The sequence below is a fragment of the Oncorhynchus masou genome, chromosome 16 (assembly GCF_036934945.1).
Source record: "Oncorhynchus masou masou isolate Uvic2021 chromosome 16, UVic_Omas_1.1, whole genome shotgun sequence".
Classification (NCBI taxonomy): Eukaryota; Metazoa; Chordata; class Actinopteri; order Salmoniformes; family Salmonidae; genus Oncorhynchus; species Oncorhynchus masou.
Window position 1 is genome coordinate 28,876,395 of NC_088227.1, and position 23,178 is coordinate 28,899,572.

The following is a 23,178-nucleotide window of genomic DNA, read 5'->3' on the forward strand; positions in this document are numbered from 1 at the left end:
CTCTCCAGGCGACGCTTGGCATTGCGCATAGTGATCTTAGGCTGCTCGGCCATGGAAACCAATTTCTTGAAGCTCCTGAAGAACATGTTGTTGATGTTGCTTCCAGAGGCAGTTTGGAACTCATAGTGAGTGTTGCAACAGAGGACAGATTACTTTTATGCGCTTCACTACTAGGCAGTCCCATTCTGCGAGCTTGTGTCCTACCACTTCGTGACTGAGACGTTGTTGCTCCTAGAAGTTTCCACTTCCACAGCACTTACAGTTGACCGGACAGCTCTAGCAGGGCATGAAGTTGATGAACTAACTTGTTGGAAAGGTGGCATCCAATGACAGTGCTACATTGAAAGTCACTGAGCTCTTCAGTAAAGCCATTCTACTGCTAATGTTTGTCTATGGAGATTGTTGTGTGCTTTATTTTATACACATCAGCAAAGGGTGTGGCTGAAATAGCCGAATCCACTAATTTGAAGGGGTGTCCACATACGCTATACATACAAAAGTATATCCTATCATCACACCTAGACATTAAGAGAAGGTTCAAGTCTGTTTCCATCATTGAGCACTAGGTGGCAATAAAATCATGGCTAAAACACACTGCACCAAACCACCTGTCTCGAGGAAATGGGAGTGCCGTGCATTGATCTAAAGTTACATCTTCTCCATGTGAATTCTGAAGAACGAGATTAATGAGTGCAAAATGGCAATGTTAGCAGTAGTGCAGACGAAGGGACAAAGCCACATTAGACACCCAGGATTTGATTAAATGTATGCTTCTGTGTGTGCGTGTTACTCTGGCTGCGTTTAAACCAATGTGTATAAACTCTGGATAACTGACAGGGTGCCTGTATTGAAGAAGCCGTGAAGCCATCTTGGTACTCCATTGCAAAAAAAAATGTTTTGGAAGCTATATAAATGGGTTTATTTATGTCTTTGACATGTGTATTCTATTACAGACAACTTAATGCATACTTTATTATATTATGTGTGTTCGACATACAAATAAAAACATTTTCCTTAAGTATTTTTTAGATTACTCATGTTACTGTTCCCACGACAAAAATAATAGCTAAATACATTTAATTTTGTCCTTGAAACATTCAATTGAAATACTGTACAATTCCAATAATTCCCATGGTGGACTGCTCCTACTGGGGAGAGCCAATATGTTTGATAGGCTTTGAATCCACCTAATACATAGTATGTAGTCTCAGCATTCCAGGGTTTATACATCATTTGTTTAAAACAGGCAACCAAATTCTGATATTTTTTCCACAAAATGTGTATTTTGAATAATCACAGATCTTTTCAAATCAGATATTTTTCAGAGTTGATCTGATTGGTCAAAAGACTAATTAGTGAGAAAAATATCAGAAGTCGACTGTGTAAAAGCAGCCTCTGCATGTCAGCATAAAGTTGACAGATAATAATAGTTCCAGCTGTGCTTGTGTGGTGACATAACGCCGAACCTTACACTGTCCACTAAACTAGTACAGGTGCTGGAAACAGCACTGCAGAAGACAAACAAAAACATGGCACCTTGCCAAGGCAGAAGGAGTTAAGTACACCCAGGATAATGTTGCTTGGTGACAATGTTCAAGGCAAACCAAAGGCCTCCCTCCGGTGGTTGTAAATTCAGAACCAGATCAACATTATTTCTCTAATAAACAAATCACTCATACTGTGCGGTACACTCTTAAAAATACTAGTCCCCGGGCCGGTATGTCAATTTCTGCAATGTGTAAAAGAAAGTCTTACAAAATACGTTTCTAAATCATTTTATTAATTTAGCTAGCATTGTATTGTCCAGACAGAGTAGCAGGGGTGTGACATGAACGACAGTCGATACAATCAACTCGTGTCACCCAGTCCACCATGTCTGAGAGGCATGCATTATGACTAACAGTAGGCCATACATACAGTAGACGTGTCAAACATTAAGATACTTTTAGAACTTAAAACAGACAAACGAGCAGACAGACTATACATTTCTACAACAATGCAAGCTGTGCTTGCTTCTCTGTGTTCAAGTGAAATGTTTACACCATTTAGGAAAAATAGACAGTTACATGTCTTCCATGTGCATTTAAATAAAAGATTGTAGAACAAAAAACAGACGGTAGGAAAAATGTGAGTTGCAATGTAGCAAGAAAACTGTGCAATGAAAAAAAGAAAAAAACACTTTTGTTCAGTGGAGGCAAGACAAATATTGGTCTTCTATTGCATTAAATCATCAGAGGTATGAAGAGACTGAAACAAGTGGCAGTCAGACGAGTAAATCATACAACTTCCCCATTAAGGCTTTCTGATGTGGTCCTCTGTAGTTCAGTTGGTAGAGCATGGCGCTTGCAACGTCGGGATAGTGGGTTTGATTCCCGGGACCACTCATACATAAAATGTATGCATGACTAAGTCGCTTTGGGGGAAGAAAAATAAATCTGCTAAATGGCATATGTGTTGAGCAAGCACAGCTACTAAGAAAACCCTTCTCATCAAAGGAGATAGGGATGAAGTTGTGTGGACTAGACCTAGCCATAACAAAGGGCTACCGATACTCCCCGACCTATTTGGATATGAAGCTAAAACTTTGAATTTGTCTCTGTACTCCAGTATTTGGGATCAAATGTTTTAAAATGAGGCGACAGTACCGAATGTCACCTTTTATTTGAGAGCATTTTAAATACATATGTTTTACCATTTAGAAATGAATTCACTGCCTCTACTTTTTTTTTGATTGTTAATAAGAAAAGAACAGGTTTCTGAACACTTCTATATTAAATGTGGATGCTACCACACTTTGTGGATAATCACAAATGAATGGTGGATAATGACGAGTGAGAAAATTACAGATGTGTAACTGTCGCCTCAAACATTTTATCTGAAATCCAAAATGCTTGAGTTCAAAACGAAATATTTTAGTTTCACTGTACAAATAAATACGTAGGAGTGTATACCTTTCCCTAATGGTGACTTTTGAGCTCACACAGATTTAAGGTGGTGTTGAGAGCAAAAACAAACAGTTTTTCTACTGGTCATTCAACAGGTCATTAAAGTGATATTATTAATCTGTTCAGATTTAGGCACCCACAGCAACACTTCATAATCTGGGCATCAGGTAATGACACTTCATTAATGGCACAGCTCAGGGCACTCCTAATACAAATCAGATTGCATGAGTTTAAGTTCAAATGGACATTTAAATTTAAAACCACCTGAGAAAGTTTTGGTCACTGTCCCGAATGATCTTGTTCTACTGCAATACTCCGTCAAAATTATATGAGTGACAAAAATAACACTGCTATTGTAAAATGTTGGCTATATCATGAGGAAAATCATAACGCAGATGGAAATCATTATCCGCATAAAGACTTCAAACTACAGCATATGCTTAAATTAAACCTATGATACTCCAATAAGAAACTTTATATCTGGAAAAGCTAATATACAGTTAATTTCAGCACTTTAGTTTGATTTGTATTTAGTAAATTTTCTAAATAAAAGATGCACTTGAAAATAAATTCCTTGAGTAGGCATTAATTTGTAAGTGAAGACCTGTGAATGTACAGGGAATTCCATTATTATTGTGACTAAGGTGCAGATCCCACAGTCATTCAATTGTGTAGAACTAAAATCCAAATAACAAATACCAGACGCCTTTTCTGGCAAAACACCATCCTTTTTCCAGTTAAAACAAACAGCTAAGAGACAACTGATCTGGACACAGCTTGTGTATGGCTTCCGTGGACCGAGTGGAGGTAAGTTCAGTAAGAGTTGTCACTTTCTGGTCAGACAAGATAGAAGTGCTAGACAGGATAGAAGTGTTTTGTAAACCACCATTGTGATTACCATCACAGCACCTAACCCCTAGCATAGGAGCTACACCGGACGTGCAACTTTTTCAGAGTGTGATTCGCTTCAATTCACTTCAATGAAACCAGGCGTAAGCGCGGTAGCTTTGCGAGAGGCTTGCACTGCTCAAAGTTAAAAAATTGACAAGCAGCTCACACCTGAGAACATTAGGATAAAGTGGCTTGCGCTCTGCTCACGCAGGCAAAAAGTTACACTTCCAGTACAACGGGTTAAAAAATAATAATCATTTTCCCTCTTCCCTAGTGTAGCTCCTATGTTACACTCTGACACTTAATTAAAAACAAGTAGTGTACACTTACTCATCAATTCTGTCTTTATGCATTTATGCTTCTGTCCGATCTAGTGACAAACTTAGGAGGCAGTGAGTTGTTCAGGAGGAGCTGAGGCCAGAGTCAGACTCTGCACTGCCGTTGTGCTCCTTGGAGGTGGAGGAGCGGCAGACAGGAGCCGCCTGGCAGGGGATGGTGTAGCAGGAACACACAAAGCTCTTGAGCGTTTCCTGCAGCGTGTGCTGCTCCTCTACTTTGAAGATGTTAGGCTGCTCGACCTGGTCGTCACAGATCCTGGAGAGAAAGATGGGGAAAGGAGAAAAACAAACATCTGTTAATGAGCCAAAGACAGAAGAACTAACTCAGGTACACAAGGGAACACAGAGGTGCTGTTCAAAGTAAAGCTGTCTGGTATCTGGTTTCTCAGTGTCTACATAACAAAGGGCTAATCAACATGATCGATAGCATGTCAACATAAGCCTTAGCAATAAAAACAAACTCACATTACATGATCAGCTACTGTACAATGTTGTAGCATAAAGCAAAAGAGAAGGGATTAGCTTCTAGCAGTATCATTAATGACAACACAACTACTACAATAGGCTTTTCCCCAACCGCTCTACATTACATGCACTAATGGAAAAGACCACTACGCGAACACCCATATTTTTCATGCATCTATGCCGATTCTTAATCATTATAAATAATTCATAAACAAATCATTGTTCACCCGTCAAGCTATGAAATCCCTGAGAAGTTGTAACAGACTGAAATACACAATACTCTGCAAAGCCAAAGAGAGTAGCGAGCTGAACTCAAGCTGTTCTCAGTCATGAGAACATTGTGCACAGGACGATGTCACCAGTTTGGGAACATCCATTCTACAACTAGCTGGAAGGCATATTAGTGACCCCGAACTCATGATACTTCCTTGGCCCTAAATAAAGAGCATGCAAATCTGAAAGGTTAAATACTTGCAGGTGAAAACCAGAATGCGCAGTGAACATAATGTTTCCAACGGGCATTCAAAAGAACAGTGCACACACCCATGGACACACAACAGAATTCAGCTCAATGTAAACAGGTTCTTACAGCCACTTGCTCGTGAATCAGCCATGCTGCCTGACTACCTGACATTCCAACAAAACAGCCAGTCGCGCTAACTGGGTGCTTTATATGCCATGCATCTACATAGGCCTCTGTCTGGAAATGGTCAGTGCTGAAGAAGAGCTGGAAGTGGGAGTAATAAAGCGGAACATAAACAAACTGATAAAAGCATGATAAGGAGCAACCTTTATCCACTGGGGACATCTCATCTCAAAAATGATAGACAGGGCAGTTGACCAATCAATCGTTGCTTTAGACAATCAATATTAACATTTTAATATAAAGTCGGGTAAAATGTTGCTACCAACACACTTTTTCATAAGTGCAAACTCTAGGGAGACTATCGCAGGAAAAGGGGAAGATAGCCTAGTTCGCCACACAGTTTAGCCAAATGAGAAGTCAATTGTCTTGCATCATTGTCATGGAACCCTGCTGGTCTGTTACAGTTATTGACCAGACCAGGGGCTTTCATTCAGGCAGTAGTCACGAGGAAACAAAAGATCCAAAATCAGGGGTGAGTAAATAAGCACAACCAGGAACCAGAGAAACATTACTGGCATCAGAAGAACCAGTAGGGTGAGAGTCAATGACATGATTTGGCCACCAGCTTTCACATATTCTGAAAGAAAGAGGCACAGTTATCAGCTCCAGGTAGAAATGGCCATTTTAACCACAGATCTATGGTCAGATTATATTACTCTCAATAAGGGTTGAAAGATTATCTGACCCTGCATCTGCTGTTAGGGGCAACTTCTACCAACTCCCAGTTATTAAGACAATAAGCAGGGGACTGGAGAAAATGTATCTGGTGTATTCCAGTGATAAGATACAGCTGGAAGAAACCCCATCACGGCCAAACATGTCGGCCACAGTTCAAAGGTGCAATTTACGTAAAATAGGTCTATACTGCTGAGGCAGTATTATAAAACCAGTTCTCGCTGATGTCAGGTCACATGACGTGTCTGTTCTTTGAAGGAAGCATCTCTCCGACCCAGCTATATCTACTTGAATTCTCTAAGCTACGGTGGCTGAACAACAAGTGAGTCAATATTTGCCTACTGTGTGTGTTTTTAGGTTGTAATAATATGTAACCTTATATTATGATGTCCTTAACTGATACGCTGATTGTGTTTTTACACTACAATTACTGACCCATAATGGACCATTTTCATTGTTGCAGTTGTAAAAATGTATATATTATTATTGTCCCATTCACTTCTCTTGACCTGCACTGTTGGAGCTCGAAGCTTAAGAATTTCACTGTACCCTGCAATTATATCTGCGATCCTGTGCATGTAACTAATAAACTCTAGAGCAATGTTGAGAAGTCCAATCAAAAACATTGAACAACAGTCAACAGTCAATAGCTGTTGATAGTGTGATCAGGATAGATACTTAGACACTGGTTTACATAACTACATGAGATCAGGGTGTACCTGCCTGAGGGACAAACTCTTAAGTCCTAACAAAATATTTTATTATAGCTAACCTTTGGCTAGGCCTCTCGGGAACTAAAAACAAACAGCACATTGGGCAAGATAAGGGGGGGGTCCTCTCCATTAAGTCTAGTCTTGGAGTAAAACAGCAAGCTTTCTAGTCTAGCACAAGTGCTTTTTAGTCTAGCACAAGCTTTAATCTGTGTCTGGTAACCTGCCCCTATATGAGCCAAACGGATTTACCAGTCATAGACCATCATCAGACGAATGTTTACCTGTCGTAGATGAGACCGTCAATGCCCTGTTCCCGTAGCTTGGTCCTGTTGTCGTGGTCGTTGTTGAGGTCTCCCCAGCAGAACACTACCAGGCCTTTAGACTGGGCCTCTCGGATGTGCTCCAGATTGTGAAGGAGCTCCTCAGTGTGGGCACTAATACCCTACAGACACAATCAGAGTTGAATGATCCCCTAAATTAGCACAGACACATGCATCCATCCATCCCAGTTCCACCACTCACCAGGAGGTTTTCGCTCTGTGCGAAGCTCATGGCGATCTGTGTGGTGCGACAGCGGATGTCCATGAGCTCCGGGTAGATCTCAGAGATGCCCTGGGTCAGGAACAGGATGGGGTACTTGTTCTGCTTCTGACGAACCCTTGGGGAGAATACAGCATTTATGGTGAACTTTCCCCCCCCCCTTACGTATGCATTCATAAAGCCTTCATAACGGCTACATAGTAGTAATATGTATGTTTATGACTGCCTATGTAAACAAGGCTTCAGCTCGGCAGGTTAACACTGTCTTCAGTCTGACTGTTGGATAACTGGTGGGTAAGCGGTGCTTACATAGTGCAGACGTCAGGGTCGAAGCAGGAGAAGACGATGCGTCTCTTGCCAGCTCTCTGCAGCACACAGGTCAGTATGATGTCCAGAAACAGGTTCATGTTGAAGTACGAGGACAGGTTTCCTTCCCACGAACCATCCTGTTGTAAACAAAATCACAACCATCAATGTGATAAGGGTTGTTACTATAGGACCATGATAGGATAGTTAAAAGTACAAAGTGTTCCTATTTGACTTGAACTGCAACCCCTAACCCCCCAAAAAAACAGATGGGTCATGTACGTGCTCATCGTTTCAGCCACTTAGGTACTTTCTTGCACGGCCACCTCGTGACGTCCCATCTCCAGTATAACTGACTGGCTGTACCTACCCTCATCTGACAAACCCACTTCAGCTCGATGTTGAAGCCCACATTTTCAGGCACTGCTTGGAATATCTGGAACATGACATGACATAGGGAATCAGATTTAACAGGACACAGAACCTCAAGGTTGGGATAGGCTAGTTCACAAAGATCACCAAATAACCCCATCATATGGTAACCTCGACAGCGGTGACACCAACTAGGAGGTTATCTACCTGGGAAAAGGAAGGGAAGGGCTGATGCTCGTCAACCTCTTCCTCTTCATCATCATCTAAGAAAGAAAGTGGGAGTAAACCATGCACTTCACGATACACAGTTCAGCTGCTCTGATGGTTCATGTTCAACTGCTTTAAAACAATGATGCAAGGAGCAGACATGCAGTGCATTTGGAAGGTATTCAGACCCCTTGACCTTTTCCACATTTTGTTATGTTACAGCCTTATCCTAAAATTGATTAAATTGTTTATTTTTCCTCATCAATCTACACACAATACCCCAAAACAGTTTCTTTAAAACATATGTAATACATGCAAATGTATTAAAAAATGTATTAAAATGTATTTAAAAAAAAAATGTATTAAAAAATAAACTGAAATATCACATAGGGTGCATAGGTTTTTACTTAAGTATTCAGACCCTTTACTCAGTACTTTGTTGAGCACCTCTGGCAGCGATTACAGCCTCAAGTCTTCTTGGGTATGACACTAAAAGCTTGGCACACCTGTTTTTGGGGAGTTCCTCACATTCTTCTCTGCAGATCTTCTCAAGCTCCGTCAGGTTGGATGGGAACGTCGCTGCACAGCTATTTTCAGGTCTCTCCGGAGATGTTCGATTGGGTTCAAGTCCGGGCTCTGGCTGGGCCACTCAAGGACATTCAGAGACTCGTTCCGAAGCCACTCCTACGTTGTCTTGGCTGTGTCCTTAGGGTCGTTGTCCTGTTGGAAGGGGAACCTTCACACCAGTCAGAGGTCCTGAGCGCTCTGGAGCAGGTTTTCATCAAAGATATCCCTGTACTTTGCTCCGTTCATCTTTGCCTCGATCCTGACTAGTCTCCCAGTCCCTGCCGCTGAAAAACATCCCCACAGCATGATGCTGCCACCACCATGCTTTACCATAGGGTTGGTGCCAGGTTTCCTCCAGATTGGCATTCAGGCCAAAGAGTTCAATCTTGGCTCGATCATCCTATTTTTCCAACTTAATTGAGAAAAATAAGAACAATCCAAAATTCCTTTTTGATAATGTCACAAAGCTAACGAAAAAGCAGCACTCCCCAAGAGAGGATGGCTTTCACTTCAGCAGTAATACATTCATTAACTTCTTTGAGGAAAAGATCATGATTATTAGAAAGCAAATTACGGACTCCTCTTTAAATCTGCGTATCCCTTCAAAGCTCAGTTGTCCTGAGTCTGCACAACTCTGCCAGGACCTAGGATCAAGAGACACTCAAGTGTTTTAGTACTATATCTCTTGACACAATGATGAAAATAATCATGGCCTCTAAACCGTCAAGCTGCATACTGGATCCTATTCCAACTAAACTACTGAAAGAGCTGCTTCTTGTGCTTGGACCTCCTATGTTGAACATAATAAACAGCTCTCTATCCATCGGATGTGTACCAAACTCACTAAAAGTGGCAGTAATAAAGACTCTCTTGAAAAAGCTAAACCTTGACCCAGAAAATATAAAAAACTATCGGCCTATATCGAATCTTCCATTCCTCTCAAATTTTTTTTTTTAGAAAAGGCTGTTGCGCAGCAACTCACTGCCTTCCCGAAGACAAACAATGTATACGAAATGCTTAGACCCCATCATAGCACAGAGACTGCACTTGTGAAGGTGGTAAATGACCTTTTCATGGAATCAGACCGACGCTCTGCATCTGTCCTCGTGCTCCCAGACCTTAGTGCAGCTTTTGATACCATCGATCACTACATTCTTTTGGAGAGATTGGAAACCCAAATTGTTCTACACGGACAAGTTCTGGCCTGGTTTAGATCTGATCTGTCGGCAAGATATCAGTTTGTCCTCTGACAAATCAACTGTAAATTTCGGTGTTCCTCAAGGTTCCGATTTAGGACCACTATTGTTTTCACTATATATTTTACCTCTTGGGGATGTCATTCGAAAACATAATGTTAACTTTCACTGCTATGCGGATGACACACAGCTGTACATTTCAATGAAACATGGTGAAGCCCCGAAATTGCCCCCGCTAGAAGCATGTGTTTCAGACATACGGAAGTGGATGGCTGCAAACTTTCTACTTTTAAACTCGGACAAAACAGAGATGCTTGTTCTAGGTCCCAAGAAACAAAGAGATCTTCTGTTGAATCTGACAATTAATCTTAATGGTTGTACAGTCGTCTCAAATAAAACTGAAGGACCTCGGCTTTACTCTCGACCCTGATCTCTCTTTTGAAGAACATATCAAGACTGTTTCAAGGACAGCTTTTTTCCATCTGCATAACATTGCAAAAATCAGAAACTTTCTGTCCAAAAATGATGCAGAAAAATTAATCCAAGCTTTTGTCACTTCTAGGTTAGACTACTGCAATGCTCTACTTTCCAGCTACCCAGATAAAGCACTAAATAAACTTCAGTTAGTGCCAAATACGGCTGCTAGAATCCTGACTAGAACCCAACATTTTTATCATATTTCTCCAGTGCTAGCCTCCCTACACTGGCTTCCTGTCAAGGCAAGGGCAGATTTAAAGGTTTTACTGCGAACCTACAAAGCATTACATGGGCTTGCTCCTACCTATCTCTCTGATTTGGTCCTGCCATACATACCTACAGGTACGCTACTGTCACAAGACGCAGGCCTCCTAATTGTCCCTAGAATTTCTAAGCAAACAGCTGGAGGCAGGGTATTCTCCTATAGAGCTCCATTTTTATGGAATGGTCTGCCAACCCATGTCAGAGACGCAAACTCGGTCTCAACCTTTAAGTCTTTACTGAAGACTCATCTCTTCAGTGGGTCATATGATTGAGTGTAGTCTGGCCCAGGAGTGTGAAGGTGAACGGAAAGGCTCTGGAGCAACGAACCGCCCTTGCTGTCTCTGCCTGGCCGGTTCCCCTCTCTCCACTGGGATTCTCTGCCTCTAACCCTATTACAGGGGCTGAGTCACTGGCTTACTAGGGCTCTTTCATACCGTCCCTAGGAGGGGTGCTTTACTTGAGTGGTTTGAGTGACTGATGTGATCTTCCTGTCTGGGTTGGCACCCCCCCCTTTGTGCCGTGGCGTAGATCTTTGTGGGCTATACTCGGCCTGGTCTCAGGATGGTAAGTTGGTGGTTGAAGATATCCCTCTAGCGGTGTGGGGGCTGTGCTTTGGCAAAGTGGGTGGGGTTATATCCTTCCTGTTTGGCCCTGTCCGGTGGTGCCATCAGATGGGGCCACAGTGTCTCCTGACCCCTCTGTTTCAGCCTCCAGTATTTATGCTGCAGTAGTTTGTGTCAGGGAGCTAGGGTCAGTTTGTTATATCTGGAGTACTTCTCCTGTCCTATCCGGTGTCCTGTGTGAATTTAAGTATGCTCTCTCTAATTCTCTCTTTCTCTCTCAGAGGACCTGAGCCCTAGGACCAGGCCTCAGGACTACCTGACACGATGACTCCTTGCTGTCCCCAGTCCACCTGGCCGTGCTGCTGCTCCAGTTTCAACTGTTCGGCCTGTGATTATTATTATTTGACCATGCTGGTCATTTATGAACATTTGAACATCTTGGCCATTTTCTGTTATAATCGCCACAGCCAGAAGAGGACTGGCCACCCCACATAGCCTCGTTCCTCTCTAGGTTTCTTCCTAGGTTTTGGCCTTTCTGGGGAGTTTTTCCTAGCCACTGTGCTTCTACACCTACATTGCTTGCTGTTTGGGGTTTTAGGCTGGGTTTCTGTACAGCACTTTTGAGATATCAGCTGATGTACGAAGGGCTATATGAATACATTTGATTTGGTTTCATCAAACCAGAGAATCTTGTTTCTCATGGTCAGAGTCCTTTAGATGCCTTTTGTAAAACTCCAAGCAGGCTGTCAGATGACTTTTACTGAGGAGTGGCTTCTGTCTGGCCACTCTACCATAAAGGCCTGATTGGTGGAGGGCTGCAGAGATGGTTGTCCTTCTGGAAGGTTCTCCCATCTCCATAAAGGAACTCTGGAGCTCTGTCAGAGTGACCATCGCGTTCTTGGTCACCTTCTTGACCAATGCCCTTCTCCCCCGATTGTTCAGTTTGGCCGGGCAGCCAGCTCTCTGAAGTCTTGGTGGTTCTAAACTTCTTCTATTAAAGAATGATGGAGGCCACTGTGTTCTTGTTGACCTTTAATTCCGCAGATATTTTTTGGTACCCATCTCCAGATCGGTGCCTCGACACAATCCTGTCTTGGCGCTCCAGGGACAATTAATTCGACCTCATGACTTTTTTTGTTCTGACATGCACTGTTAACTGTGGGACATTATACAGACAGGCATTTGACTTCCAAATCATGTCCAATCAATTAAATTTACCACAGGTGGACTCCAATCAAGTTGTCGAAACATCAAGGATGATCAATGGAAAAAGGATGCACCTGAGATCAATTTCGAGTCTCATTGCAAAGGGTCTGAATACGTGAACAAGGTAAATGTTTTGTATTTTTTTTATATATTTGTAAAAAAATTCTAAAAACCTGTTTTCACTTTGTCATTATGGGGCATTGTGTGTAGGATTTTGTGGTGGGTATTATAGCCAGCGAAATATAAGAAAATACACTATACCTTTGTGGTCGTTCACCTTCAAGGCAGAAGCATGGCCCAACTGTTCATCAAACACAAAACCAAGTCATCTTTCACATCATATAGGTCTACTCCTAAATAGTGTGGGATAAACCATAGTCTACATGACAAAAAATATACTTCATATTGACCCATTTCAAGGACTGGCATCTGAGTGTATTAACTAGTAAAGGAGAAGCCAGAGGCTAGCTGTAGTTAAAAGCTCTTCTACCTTGAGCTGCTGAAGCTGGTCGTATGTGAGGTCTTTGACAGGAACTTCAAACAGGTCCAGAGAGAGTTTGTCTCCTTTCTGACAGGAGGAAAATAAAATAAAAAGTAAGGATGCTGTACAGGGTGCACCCGACCACATTTATGTTGTTGTTTACCTTCTTAGTGGAGATGCAGCAGGTGAGATCGTGGTACACGATGGGGACGCAGTCCTTGGAGAGATGGACGTCAAACTCTACATAGGCAGCCCCCTTCAGAAAACATACAACACACATGCAGTCAACTCAGATGTAAAATCAGATACATTTTCAAGTCTTATTCGTTTTTTAGGAATACTCACATGATTGGCAGCACTTTTAAACGAGGCAATTGTGTTCTCCCTAACTTTGGTATGTCTGAAAATCAAAATCAGACCAAAGATAACCAATGACAAAGGCACCCAAATCACAATGTACAGTATAACACAGATACCAAACCAATTGTGTACGGTCAGACTACTAGTTAATGACTTGCACTCTGACAACTTCTGGCTGAGATTCAGAGGCAAGGTTTTCCCATTACAGTGACATGACAAGAAACCAGAAAGAACAATGTCTTTGTTGCTGTTCGTTGACCTCCACTTCCTGTTGATGTCTCAGTCTGACTGAGCATGTCCTAAACTTACACTGAAACTTTGAAGCCGGACAGAACAGGACAAATGCATTCAAACATTAAATAAACAGAGTACAAAAGGGACTTTGTGTTGTTATTGAGTAGAGTCCTGCTTCAACACACACATAGACAATCATTTGGTACATCAACCTCTAATAATCAATTGTGTCGTGTGTTTCTCTCACTTGGCTGCGTGTGTGCTGCCGGCCCCTCTGTGGCCCACATCCAGGGGGGCACTCCTCTTCCTCCAGTACTTGGTGAAGGACGAGCTCATGTCACACTGCAGTCCCTCGATAGGACGGATCACCAGGTAGTCCACTGGAACAGAAAAATACATGACTTTACATTTTACATTTTTTATATATATATATATATATATATATATATATATATATATATATATATATATATATATATATATATATATATTTTTTTTTTTTTTTATGTGAATTGTACTCATTAATTAACTTTAATCTGACTTGTATTTTTACCAGGGAAACATCTTAGCTAACCCTCTGGCCCCAAGTCATCTAATCCCGCATTTACATTCTAGTTCCTGTTTTGACCTATTTCACACCCAGTTTGACAGTTACATGCTAAGCAGAAGGTTGACTGTTTACATAGGGAAAGGGGCGGCAGGAGGAACTGGATGTGCTGACCTACAGTATTCTACAGGGTTGGGGTCAATTGAAAAAAATGTTTACCCCCCTCCCTTTTCTCGACAATTTCATTAGAAGGAGTCAATTGAAATTTAAGTCATCCAATGTAGGAAGAGATTTGAATTAAACAATTTAAAAGTTTTGAAATAAGAAGCTCCTCACTTTCAATTTGAGAAATCTTTTTTTATTTTTAGTATTGAAATAGTCAGTTAATTCACCAAAACTGAAATTCTAAGTCCATTTCTGAAAGACCTGTCAGTCAATAGAGGCTGAATCCAAGTTTTAGACCATCTATTTAACATAGTCACTCTCAGGGAAATATAGAAGTTTTCAAATTTAACCTGTATTTAACTAGGTAAGCCAGTTAAGAACAAATTCTTATTTATAATGACGACCTAACCCGGCCAAACCCGGGCGACGCTGGGCCAACTGTGCGCCGCCCTATGGGACTCCCAATCAAGGGCGGATGTGATACAGCCTGGATTCTAACCAGTAACTGTAGTGATGCCTCTTGCACTGAGATACAGTGGGGTTGCTCACCTCGGACTTTGCCAAGGGTCTGTCTGGAGTTGCGTTTCATGATGGGCAGAGTGACCACACCCGTGTCCTTGCCACTCTCCACAAAGAATGAGGAGAGAAGGCAGGCCGTACCCACGGTCCCCGGGTGGGCATCCCCTGGCACCACATGCTCACCCATGTCCTCCTGTTGAGGAGGGGAAGAAATGGTTAATAGATTCACTCTCTCTGTGTGTGTGTGTGTGTGTGTATGTATATATATATATATATACACATACACACGGTCTGATACAGACTTTCTGCTAAAACACTGGTTTGGGAGTATAGTTACAACACGAAAAACAGTTGTTTCTATAGAGTTGACAATACATTTACATTTAAGTCATTTAGCAGACGCTCTTATCCAGAGCGACTTACAAATAGTCATCCTGCTGTGAACTGTACCTCAAAGAAGTCAAAGGTGAGTTCCAGGTTGTCAGGGTCCATGGAGTGGATGACGTACTCTGTCCACTGTGAGGCTTCCAGGGCGTAACCACACTCAGGCTGGGAGTGGCGGGACTTGTACCCATCGCCACTGATCATACTGGTCTCCAGTGTGGTGGTCATCTTGTGCCACGCCACCGCGCTCTGCTCCTGCTCTTCATCATCCTCCTCCTCCTCTACACCTTCCAGTGTCAACTTGATCCTGGGGTAAGGGGGGAAAGGTCACAGGTCAACAGTGGTCAAATTGGGAAAGGTTTGAGACCTTACAAGCCTGACTAGTAAGTCATGAATATGAACAGGTGGACTAGTGTTCTCATCACTACCTTTACAGGAGTTGTCTGCATATTTCATGAATAAAGAGGATTTATTTTAGTGCCATATTTGGTTTAATTCCATAATTTTGTGGGGGATAATTTCTATCTGCATTTGAGGAAATTCTGCCCCTTCTGATCCAAGCCACAGTCTCTTAGATAAGCACTCTGTCAGCAAACAGTGTTGAATAAGTGCCGCGTGTCTCTCGGCCTCACCTGAAGCGAGACTTCTTATATTTCTTCTTGGTGATGGATACAGGAGACGTCTTTGAGTAGTGCAGACGCAAACGGATCTCTGTCTGGCACGTCAGCCACCCAGAGTCCACACACTCTAAGCCATCTGCAGAAAGGAGTCGCAGAGAAACATGTGGTGAGTGTTCTGGCACAAAATGGCTCCTGCTGGATCACCCAGGTGAGTAACAGTACTTGGTGGTGGATGAGGTTAGCTATCCGCAAACAATGCAAAGCACTTTTGAGAAAATTGCTATGGAAATAAAAGCCATTGTTTAAACATATTGTGTAGGGTGGGAAAACAGTCAAATTCACATTTTACCAGATAACTGTCACCTCAAATCTTAGCAGTCTCTAATGGGGACGTGCTTTACATGTAACCTGTGAAGAGTTCAGTTCAACCAGAGGTTTGAGTCATTCCTCAGGTACTTAGTAGCAGTTTGATGTTTATTGTCATGAATCTTGCCTTGGAGGCAGAACTGAGCAATTTCCACTACATGGGCAAAGTCAAAATTGGCTAAATAGTAATAATTCTTGAAAACAGAAATGTGATTTTTGGTCTGAATTTAAGGTAATGGATAGGCATAAGGTTAGCAGTGTGGTTAAGGTAAGGACTAAGGTCAACCTATCAGGTAAGAGCGTTGGGCCAGTAACCGGAATCTGACAAACTGACTTATAATATAATATAATATATCCCATTTAGCAGACGCTTTTGTCCAAAGCGACTTACAAGTCGGCTGGGGCCACTACTTTTACATATGGGTGGCCCTAGCGGGAATCGAACCCACGACGCTTGGCGTTGCAAGCGCCATGCTCTACCGACTGAGCCACACAATTGGCCCTTGTTAGAAAGGTGGCATCCTATGACGGTGCAACGTTGAAAGTCACAGTTCTTCAGTACCGGCCATTCTACTGCCAATGTTTGTCTATGGAAATTGCTGTGTGCTCAATTTTATTTACCTGTCAGTAACGGGTGTGGCTGAATTAGCCAAATCCACTCATTTGAATGGGTGTCAAAGATAATTTCCAAAAATTGATTAAATCAAGATGTGATACATTTAGTTGGACTTACTGTGGAATCCAAAGTGGCCATTGTCAATATCAAGATGTGATTCTGCAAGAAAATAAACAGGCATGAGGTCTTTAGAAAAAAAAAACTCCATACTTCTAAAAGCAACATAAAATAGTGATAATAATTATATAGATTTGATGTTTTAAACCTTGACCAAAAAGTGTCAGGCTGTTGGGTTGAGGGTGAAACTACATTATATTAGATTTGTTCCCATCAAGCTGATTTTGAATGAGCTTTGTCTTAGGTCTGAAACAATGGTGTTTGAGTGGCCTCAGATCAAATGTTTTGTCACATGTGCCAAATACAAATACAGTGAAATGCTTAATTATAGTTAAGAAAATATTTACTAAATAAACTCTAAAGAAAATCAAATCAAAAGTAACACAATAAAATACCAATAACAAGGTTATATACAGGGGGTACTGGTACCCAGTCAATGCGCTGGGGTACAGGATAGTCAAAATAATTTATACATGTAGGTTTGGTTAAAGTGACTGTGCATAGATAATAAACAGCGAGTAGCGGGGTGAGGGAGTGTAAATAGTCCAGGTGGCCATTTGATTAAATTGTTCAGTCTTATGGCTGCTGAATCCCCTTGCCTCAGCTAAGCATAGAAACATTTCCCAAACCAAGCCGGGCATCGTTCTGGTTTATATACCTGTGGGGCTCATCAGGCGTGGCTGCTGGTGGGTCTCCCACTTAGTGACTATCACCTGACAGGGACCACCTGCACTCTGCAATGCCAATGTTTAGTACAGCATTAAGACAGATATCGTCAACGGTCACTTTGGTTACCAATCAGCAAGCCAGTCAGCAACCATTGGTTGATATCTGCAAAGGGGTTCTATTAGTTGACAGGAGGCAGAACGTTGGCGTCATCTCTTCTACTACAGTAACATATTTTGCTATCTCCTCTGAAAGACTTTGAATACTTACTTTAAAACATTTTAGAATTATCATTTTTTCTCTCCGGTCCAACAAAATTGGTCTGCTACAATATTTAAGCAATAAGGCATGAATACCTGGAGATGATTGTGTGAATAACTCCTGACTAAGGGTTGTTCGAAGGCCCAACATGGAACGTAGGGCCGGGAAACAGCCCATAGGAAGTAGACATTCACGGTTTTTGTTATTTCAATGAGTACATTTGTTTTATTTCATCCTTCCACGAGACTGTATAGTCCAAATATAGTCAAACGAACTGGTTGTCCATTCCAAACTTTTTAAGCAAAAAAGGTTGCCATGCAGGCTAGTTACTTCTCCTAGCCAACTAAAGCTAACACACAATCACACCAAGCAGCTGAAATGACAAACTATGTGCATTTTCATTTGTTTTCCCTTTGCCATTTCTTTTGATATATCCATTCTAGTGTTCCAAAATGAATTTGGCTGGCTCAGAGAAGCTGTCAGTCTCGTCACAGTGTAAAAAACGGAAAAGTTGTTGCACAGATCAGAGGCAGGCAGAAAGGTTTAGACAAACCAAATGCTAGCCTAGTGGCATGGGGAAATAATGTCTAGTCACTTTTTTACAGGGAAGATTAAGTTTATAAATTGCCTGGCTGTGATGTGGGGCAGTGGATCATTCTAATGAAACTAACAGGCATTACCCAGGGACTGTGGTGAATACCTCCCTGCTATCAACCAATCAGCATCCAGAATCCAAACAACTTGTTTTATAATTGGTATTAAAAACAGGTTAAATCACAAAAATAATTGAATGTGGTCCTGGTTTTAGGTTTCTGGCCACAGAGACATAGTAAAACGTGTTGTCATTACAGCTGGCCTATAGTCAACAAATTATGCTCTCTGACAAGTTAGTAATGCTGCTAGTCCACTGACAGTAGTTCAGACCAGGAAGGGACAGCACAGTTCAAATGAGTTGTTTTTCCTCGTTTCCACATCGCATCACGGGTGTGATAGTGTTACTTCATATGCTACTGTCTGTAGGACACAACAGCCAGACGCCCTCTCTCTAGCTGTCCCTCTCTGAAAGAGGAAGAGCTTAAAAAAAGGGCGTAATTTGAGCCTCCAAGCTGGCCATATAGAGAACATTACTGAGAACTGACATTAATAATTGGAATGGTAAAGAACATACTGTGCTTGTGTGTGTGTCTGTTCCTACTTCCAAGTCTAGGGTAGCATTAAATAACATGAGAGAGGCTCACGTCACGTGCACAGATCAGAGCTCAGCTATGGCCAGATGGCAGAGGCATGCTCTCCTGTCTAAGAGTTATGTAGCAACTGCACAGAGGACAGCTCGAGGGGATCAACACAGATGTGGGGAAAGTGAGCTAAATAACCCATTAATGATCTTAGATCTGCTATAGCGTAGCTAATCTAATGCTTTCTAGTGTTCACTCAAAACAGACTTACTCATAGACTAACTCGGTCACACTTGGATTACAGTGGCTCCACAGAAGACGAACTGTGTGTGAATTAAAACATCCTCTAAACAGTTTAGTATGAAGTACATTACATTTAAATGCCATTCAATTTCCTAAAAGAGATTAGCTGTGAAAATATCAGCAGCCTCCAGAACTGAAGTGGGGATATAAAATGTTGATCACGCTGTATGCAGGCTATTCATCACCATCATCAAAAGGAAGGATTAAGAGCACAACACAACGACTCCTAGTCTGGCTCTAACCTGCTGTTAAGACAATACTGTCAATCCTTTGTCAACTGTCACTCAATGGCCAACATGAGATTACCACTAAAGCAACTACTTACCTAACTGGATTATGGTACAATCATTTTTAAAGACAAACTACAATGTATTTTGCTTAATATACATCATGCTGACTGCACATAAAATGAACTCACCTTTGACTCCAGGAAGTGGCCTTTGAAATAGCGATAGGTTGACACAGCACCTCTGGGCACACTGATGATCCTCTTCCACAATGTGCTGGGGAAGGAACATAATATGTGTAATTACTTAAACACCCTGTAGCTACAAACATCAACACAGAAATCATTCAGATCATATTCCAAGAGAAAAGTGATATGTACCCATCGTGTTCAGCAGGTTGTAGGGTCACAGCTCTCTGATAGCACCAGGCTCCTAAAGCTTCACAGCTACCAACCACAGCTATCACCTCACCTAGTCATACACCATATTATTATGTTCCATTAATGTGCCACACACACACACACCGTGCACGCATTTTCACAAACACCCCCCACCCCTTATTAGGTTCAAAAGATCAAGTACTTTTTAGCCAAAAGCCAAAGTCTCATGGACAGGCTTGTAATCGGGAATCTTACCATATTACGCACAATTTTAGATATAGGTTAACTGAGATTAGCTAAAAGATGACATTCCTGATTGACTGTCTGGAAAGTTGTCAATTTTTCTGTCTAAAGTTGTCTTGAATTGAATAGTCTTCTTGTTTCAGATGAGTCTGTTGCCCTGCAGTAGGGGTTGGTCTTACCTGGGGATGTGTCTCCCCTAACTGCCAAAGTCACTTGAGTTGTCTCCATAGTTGACACAGGCACAAACAAGGTCAATTGGAGGTGAAATCAAGCTGGAAAACCAGGAACTTAATGGTAAAACAGGCATGGATTTAGGCATAGATTTAGTGGATCAACAAACGTCCAACAAAGCTGTGCTGGGTACTAGCTAGCCATATATATATGACTAAAAAGACAAGTTAATTGTCATCTCTTCTTTAGAAGAGAGAGTTTAAATTCAATAGAGTTAAATTCTTACTAGTTAGGTATTCAGGGAACACATTTTACAATTGGAGAACAATTACAATAGTTATGTTGAAAATCAGCTCTTTGCTAGGAACTAGCTCTCTTTAAGACAAAATGAATATCTACATACCTTGCTTTTTTGTTATTTGCCAGGGGGTAGACAGCTAACATTAACGTTATTAAGGATTGATTCAAGAGAAGCCGTGCTGGCTATTCCATGCTGAAGTATCAGACTGGAATGAACACCGTTCGGTCCAGCTGCGTTGTGCTGTATAAGAAAAAAATTACCATATCAACACAATCACTTGGGCACTTTCAACAAGCTAACTATCGTTACCAGGATAACATATATAAAACTAGTATTAGATCGTTCTCATGTTTGAGGTAGCTAACGTTATTGTATTTTGCACACTGCGTATGATGTAGTTAAATTCAGACCGCCTAATTCCGGAATTCAGGATTTGTCAACAAAACTGACGCGTTAGCCATGCTAACCGGATAACCAGCGGTTTACAATAAGTACGCTAGCTTGCAAGCTAGCTGCGCCCTTTACGCCAATGCGGGCAGACACAACCAGTAAACTAACGTTAGCTAGCTAACGTAGCCACAAAAGCGTTTTTACTTTCTCTCGCTACAAAACTTAACCATTGTAACTAAACAATATCGTCGCATAAAGCACAGATGGTAACCATTTACATTTCTCCATCAGCGGCCAGATCTTGTTCGATGTGGAGTATTTGGCATAGTTATCAACAACGTCTGTGATGCCGAGTAGTCTTGTTTTCACCGGTGTGAAATGAACAACATTAATGATCAGAAACAATAGTGAACTCAACGTTTAACCTTCAAAATAAAAGTCCCGCATTAAAACTGATGCAACCGGATTCAAATAGTCAATCAATCAAATGTATTCATATAGCCCTTCGTACATCAGCTGATATCTCAAAGTGCTGTACAGAAACCCAGCCTAAAACCCCAAACAGCAAGCAATGCAGGTGTAGAAGCACGGTGGTTAGGAAAAACTCCCTAGAAAGGCCAAAACCTAGGAAGAAACCTAGAGAGGAACCAGGCTATGTGGGGTGGCCAGTCCTCTTCTGGCTGTGCCGGGTGGAGATTATAACAGAACATGGCCAAGATGTTCAAATGTTCATAAATGACCAGCATGGTCGAATAATAATAAGGCAGAACAGTTGAAACTGGAGCAGCAGCACGGCCAGGTGGACTGGGGACAGCAAGGAGCCATCATGTCAGGTAGTCCTGGGGCATGGTCCTAGGGCTCAGGTCAGTTGAAACTGGAGCAGCAGCACGGCCAGGTGGACTGGGGACAGCAAGGAGTCATCATGTCAGGTAGTCCTGGGGCATGGTCCTAGGGCTCAGGTCCTCCGAGAGAGAGAAAGAAAGAGAGAAGGAGAGAATTAGAGAAAGCACACTTAGATTCACACAGGACACCGAATTGGACAGGAGAAGTACTCCAGATATAACAAACTGACCCCAGCCCCCCGACACATAAACTACTGCAGCATAAATACTGGAGGCTGAGACAGGAGGGGTCAGGAGACACTGTGGCCCCATCCGAGGACACCCCCGGACAGGGCCAAACAGGAAGGATATAACCCCACCCACTTTGCCAAAGCACAGCCCCCACACCGCTAGAGGGATATCTTCAACCACCAACTTACCATCCCGAGACAAGGCTGAGTATAGCCCACAAAGATCTCCGCCATGGCACAACCCAAGGGGGGGCGCCAGCCCAGACAGGATGACCACATCAGTGAATCAACCCACTCAGGTGACGCACCCCTTCCAGGGACAGCATGAGAGAGCCCCAGTAAGCCAGTGACTCAGCCCCTGTAATAGGGCTAGAGGCAGAGAATCCCAGTGGAAAGAGGGGAACCGGCCAGGCAGAGACAGCAAGGGCGGTTCGTTGCTCCAGAGCCTTTCCGTTCACCTTCCCACTCCTGGGCCAGACTACACTCAATCATATGACCCACTGAAGAGATGAGTCTTCAGTAAAGACTTAAAGGTTGAGACCGAGTTTGCGTCTCTTACATGGGTTGGCAGACCATTCCATAAAAATGGAGCTCTATAGGAGAAAGCCCTGCCTCCAGCTGTTTGCTTAGAAATTCTAGGGACAATTAGGAGGCCTGCATCTTGTGACCGTAGCGTACGTGTAGGTATGTACAGCAGGACCAAATCAGAGAGATAGGTAGGAGCAAGCCCATGTAATGCTTTGTAGGTTAGCAGTAAAACCTTGAAATCTGCCCTTGCTTTGACAGAAAGCCAGTGTAGGGAGGCTAGCACTGGAGTAATATGATCAATTTTTTTGGTTCTAGTCAGGATTATAGCAGCTGTATTTAGCACTAACTGAAGTTTATTTAGTGCTTTATCCGGGTAGCCGGAAAGTAGAGCATTGCAGTAGTCTAACCTAGAAGTGACGAAAGCATGGATTCATTTTTCTGCATCATTTTTGGACAGAAAGTTTCTGATTTTTGCAATGTTACGTAGATGGAAAAAAGCTGTCCTTGAAATGGTCCTGATATGTTCTTCAAAAGAGAGAACAGGGTCCAGAGTAACGCCGAGGTCCTTCACAGTTTTATTTGAGACGACTGTACAACCATTAAGATTAATTGTCAGATTCAACAGAAGATCTCTTTGTTTCTTGGGACCTAGAACAAGCATCTCTGTTTTGTCCGAGTTTA

At 42.2% G+C, this 23,178-nt stretch overlaps 1 protein-coding gene across 2 annotated transcripts; it reads right to left on the reverse strand.

Moving 5' to 3' along the window:
- Window positions 1–1,759: 1,759 nt before the first annotated feature.
- Window positions 1,760–21,288, reverse strand: LOC135557792 (glycerophosphocholine phosphodiesterase GPCPD1-like). 2 transcript variants are annotated; one of them, XM_064991401.1, is made up of 21 exons: window positions 21,176–21,288; window positions 20,610–20,747; window positions 20,215–20,307; window positions 19,793–19,883; window positions 19,604–19,688; window positions 17,439–17,514; window positions 16,781–16,822; window positions 15,694–15,817; window positions 15,128–15,368; window positions 14,708–14,870; window positions 13,694–13,826; window positions 13,198–13,252; window positions 13,016–13,108; window positions 12,862–12,939; window positions 12,633–12,672; window positions 8,099–8,154; window positions 7,890–7,955; window positions 7,523–7,659; window positions 7,196–7,331; window positions 6,955–7,115; window positions 1,760–4,430 (listed from the first exon to the last, which is right to left on the reverse strand). In XM_064991401.1, the coding sequence occupies exons 3-21, from the start codon at window positions 20,261–20,263 to the stop codon at window positions 4,238–4,240; spliced, it is 2,019 nt and encodes a 672-aa protein (XP_064847473.1). In that variant the 5' UTR covers window positions 20,264–20,307; window positions 20,610–20,747; window positions 21,176–21,288; the 3' UTR covers window positions 1,760–4,237. The 2 variants fall into 2 exon arrangements, with proteins under 2 accessions (XP_064847473.1, XP_064847474.1); XM_064991402.1 differs by having other exon boundaries at window positions 20,215–20,322.
- Between the last annotated feature and the right edge of the window lie 1,890 nt (window positions 21,289–23,178).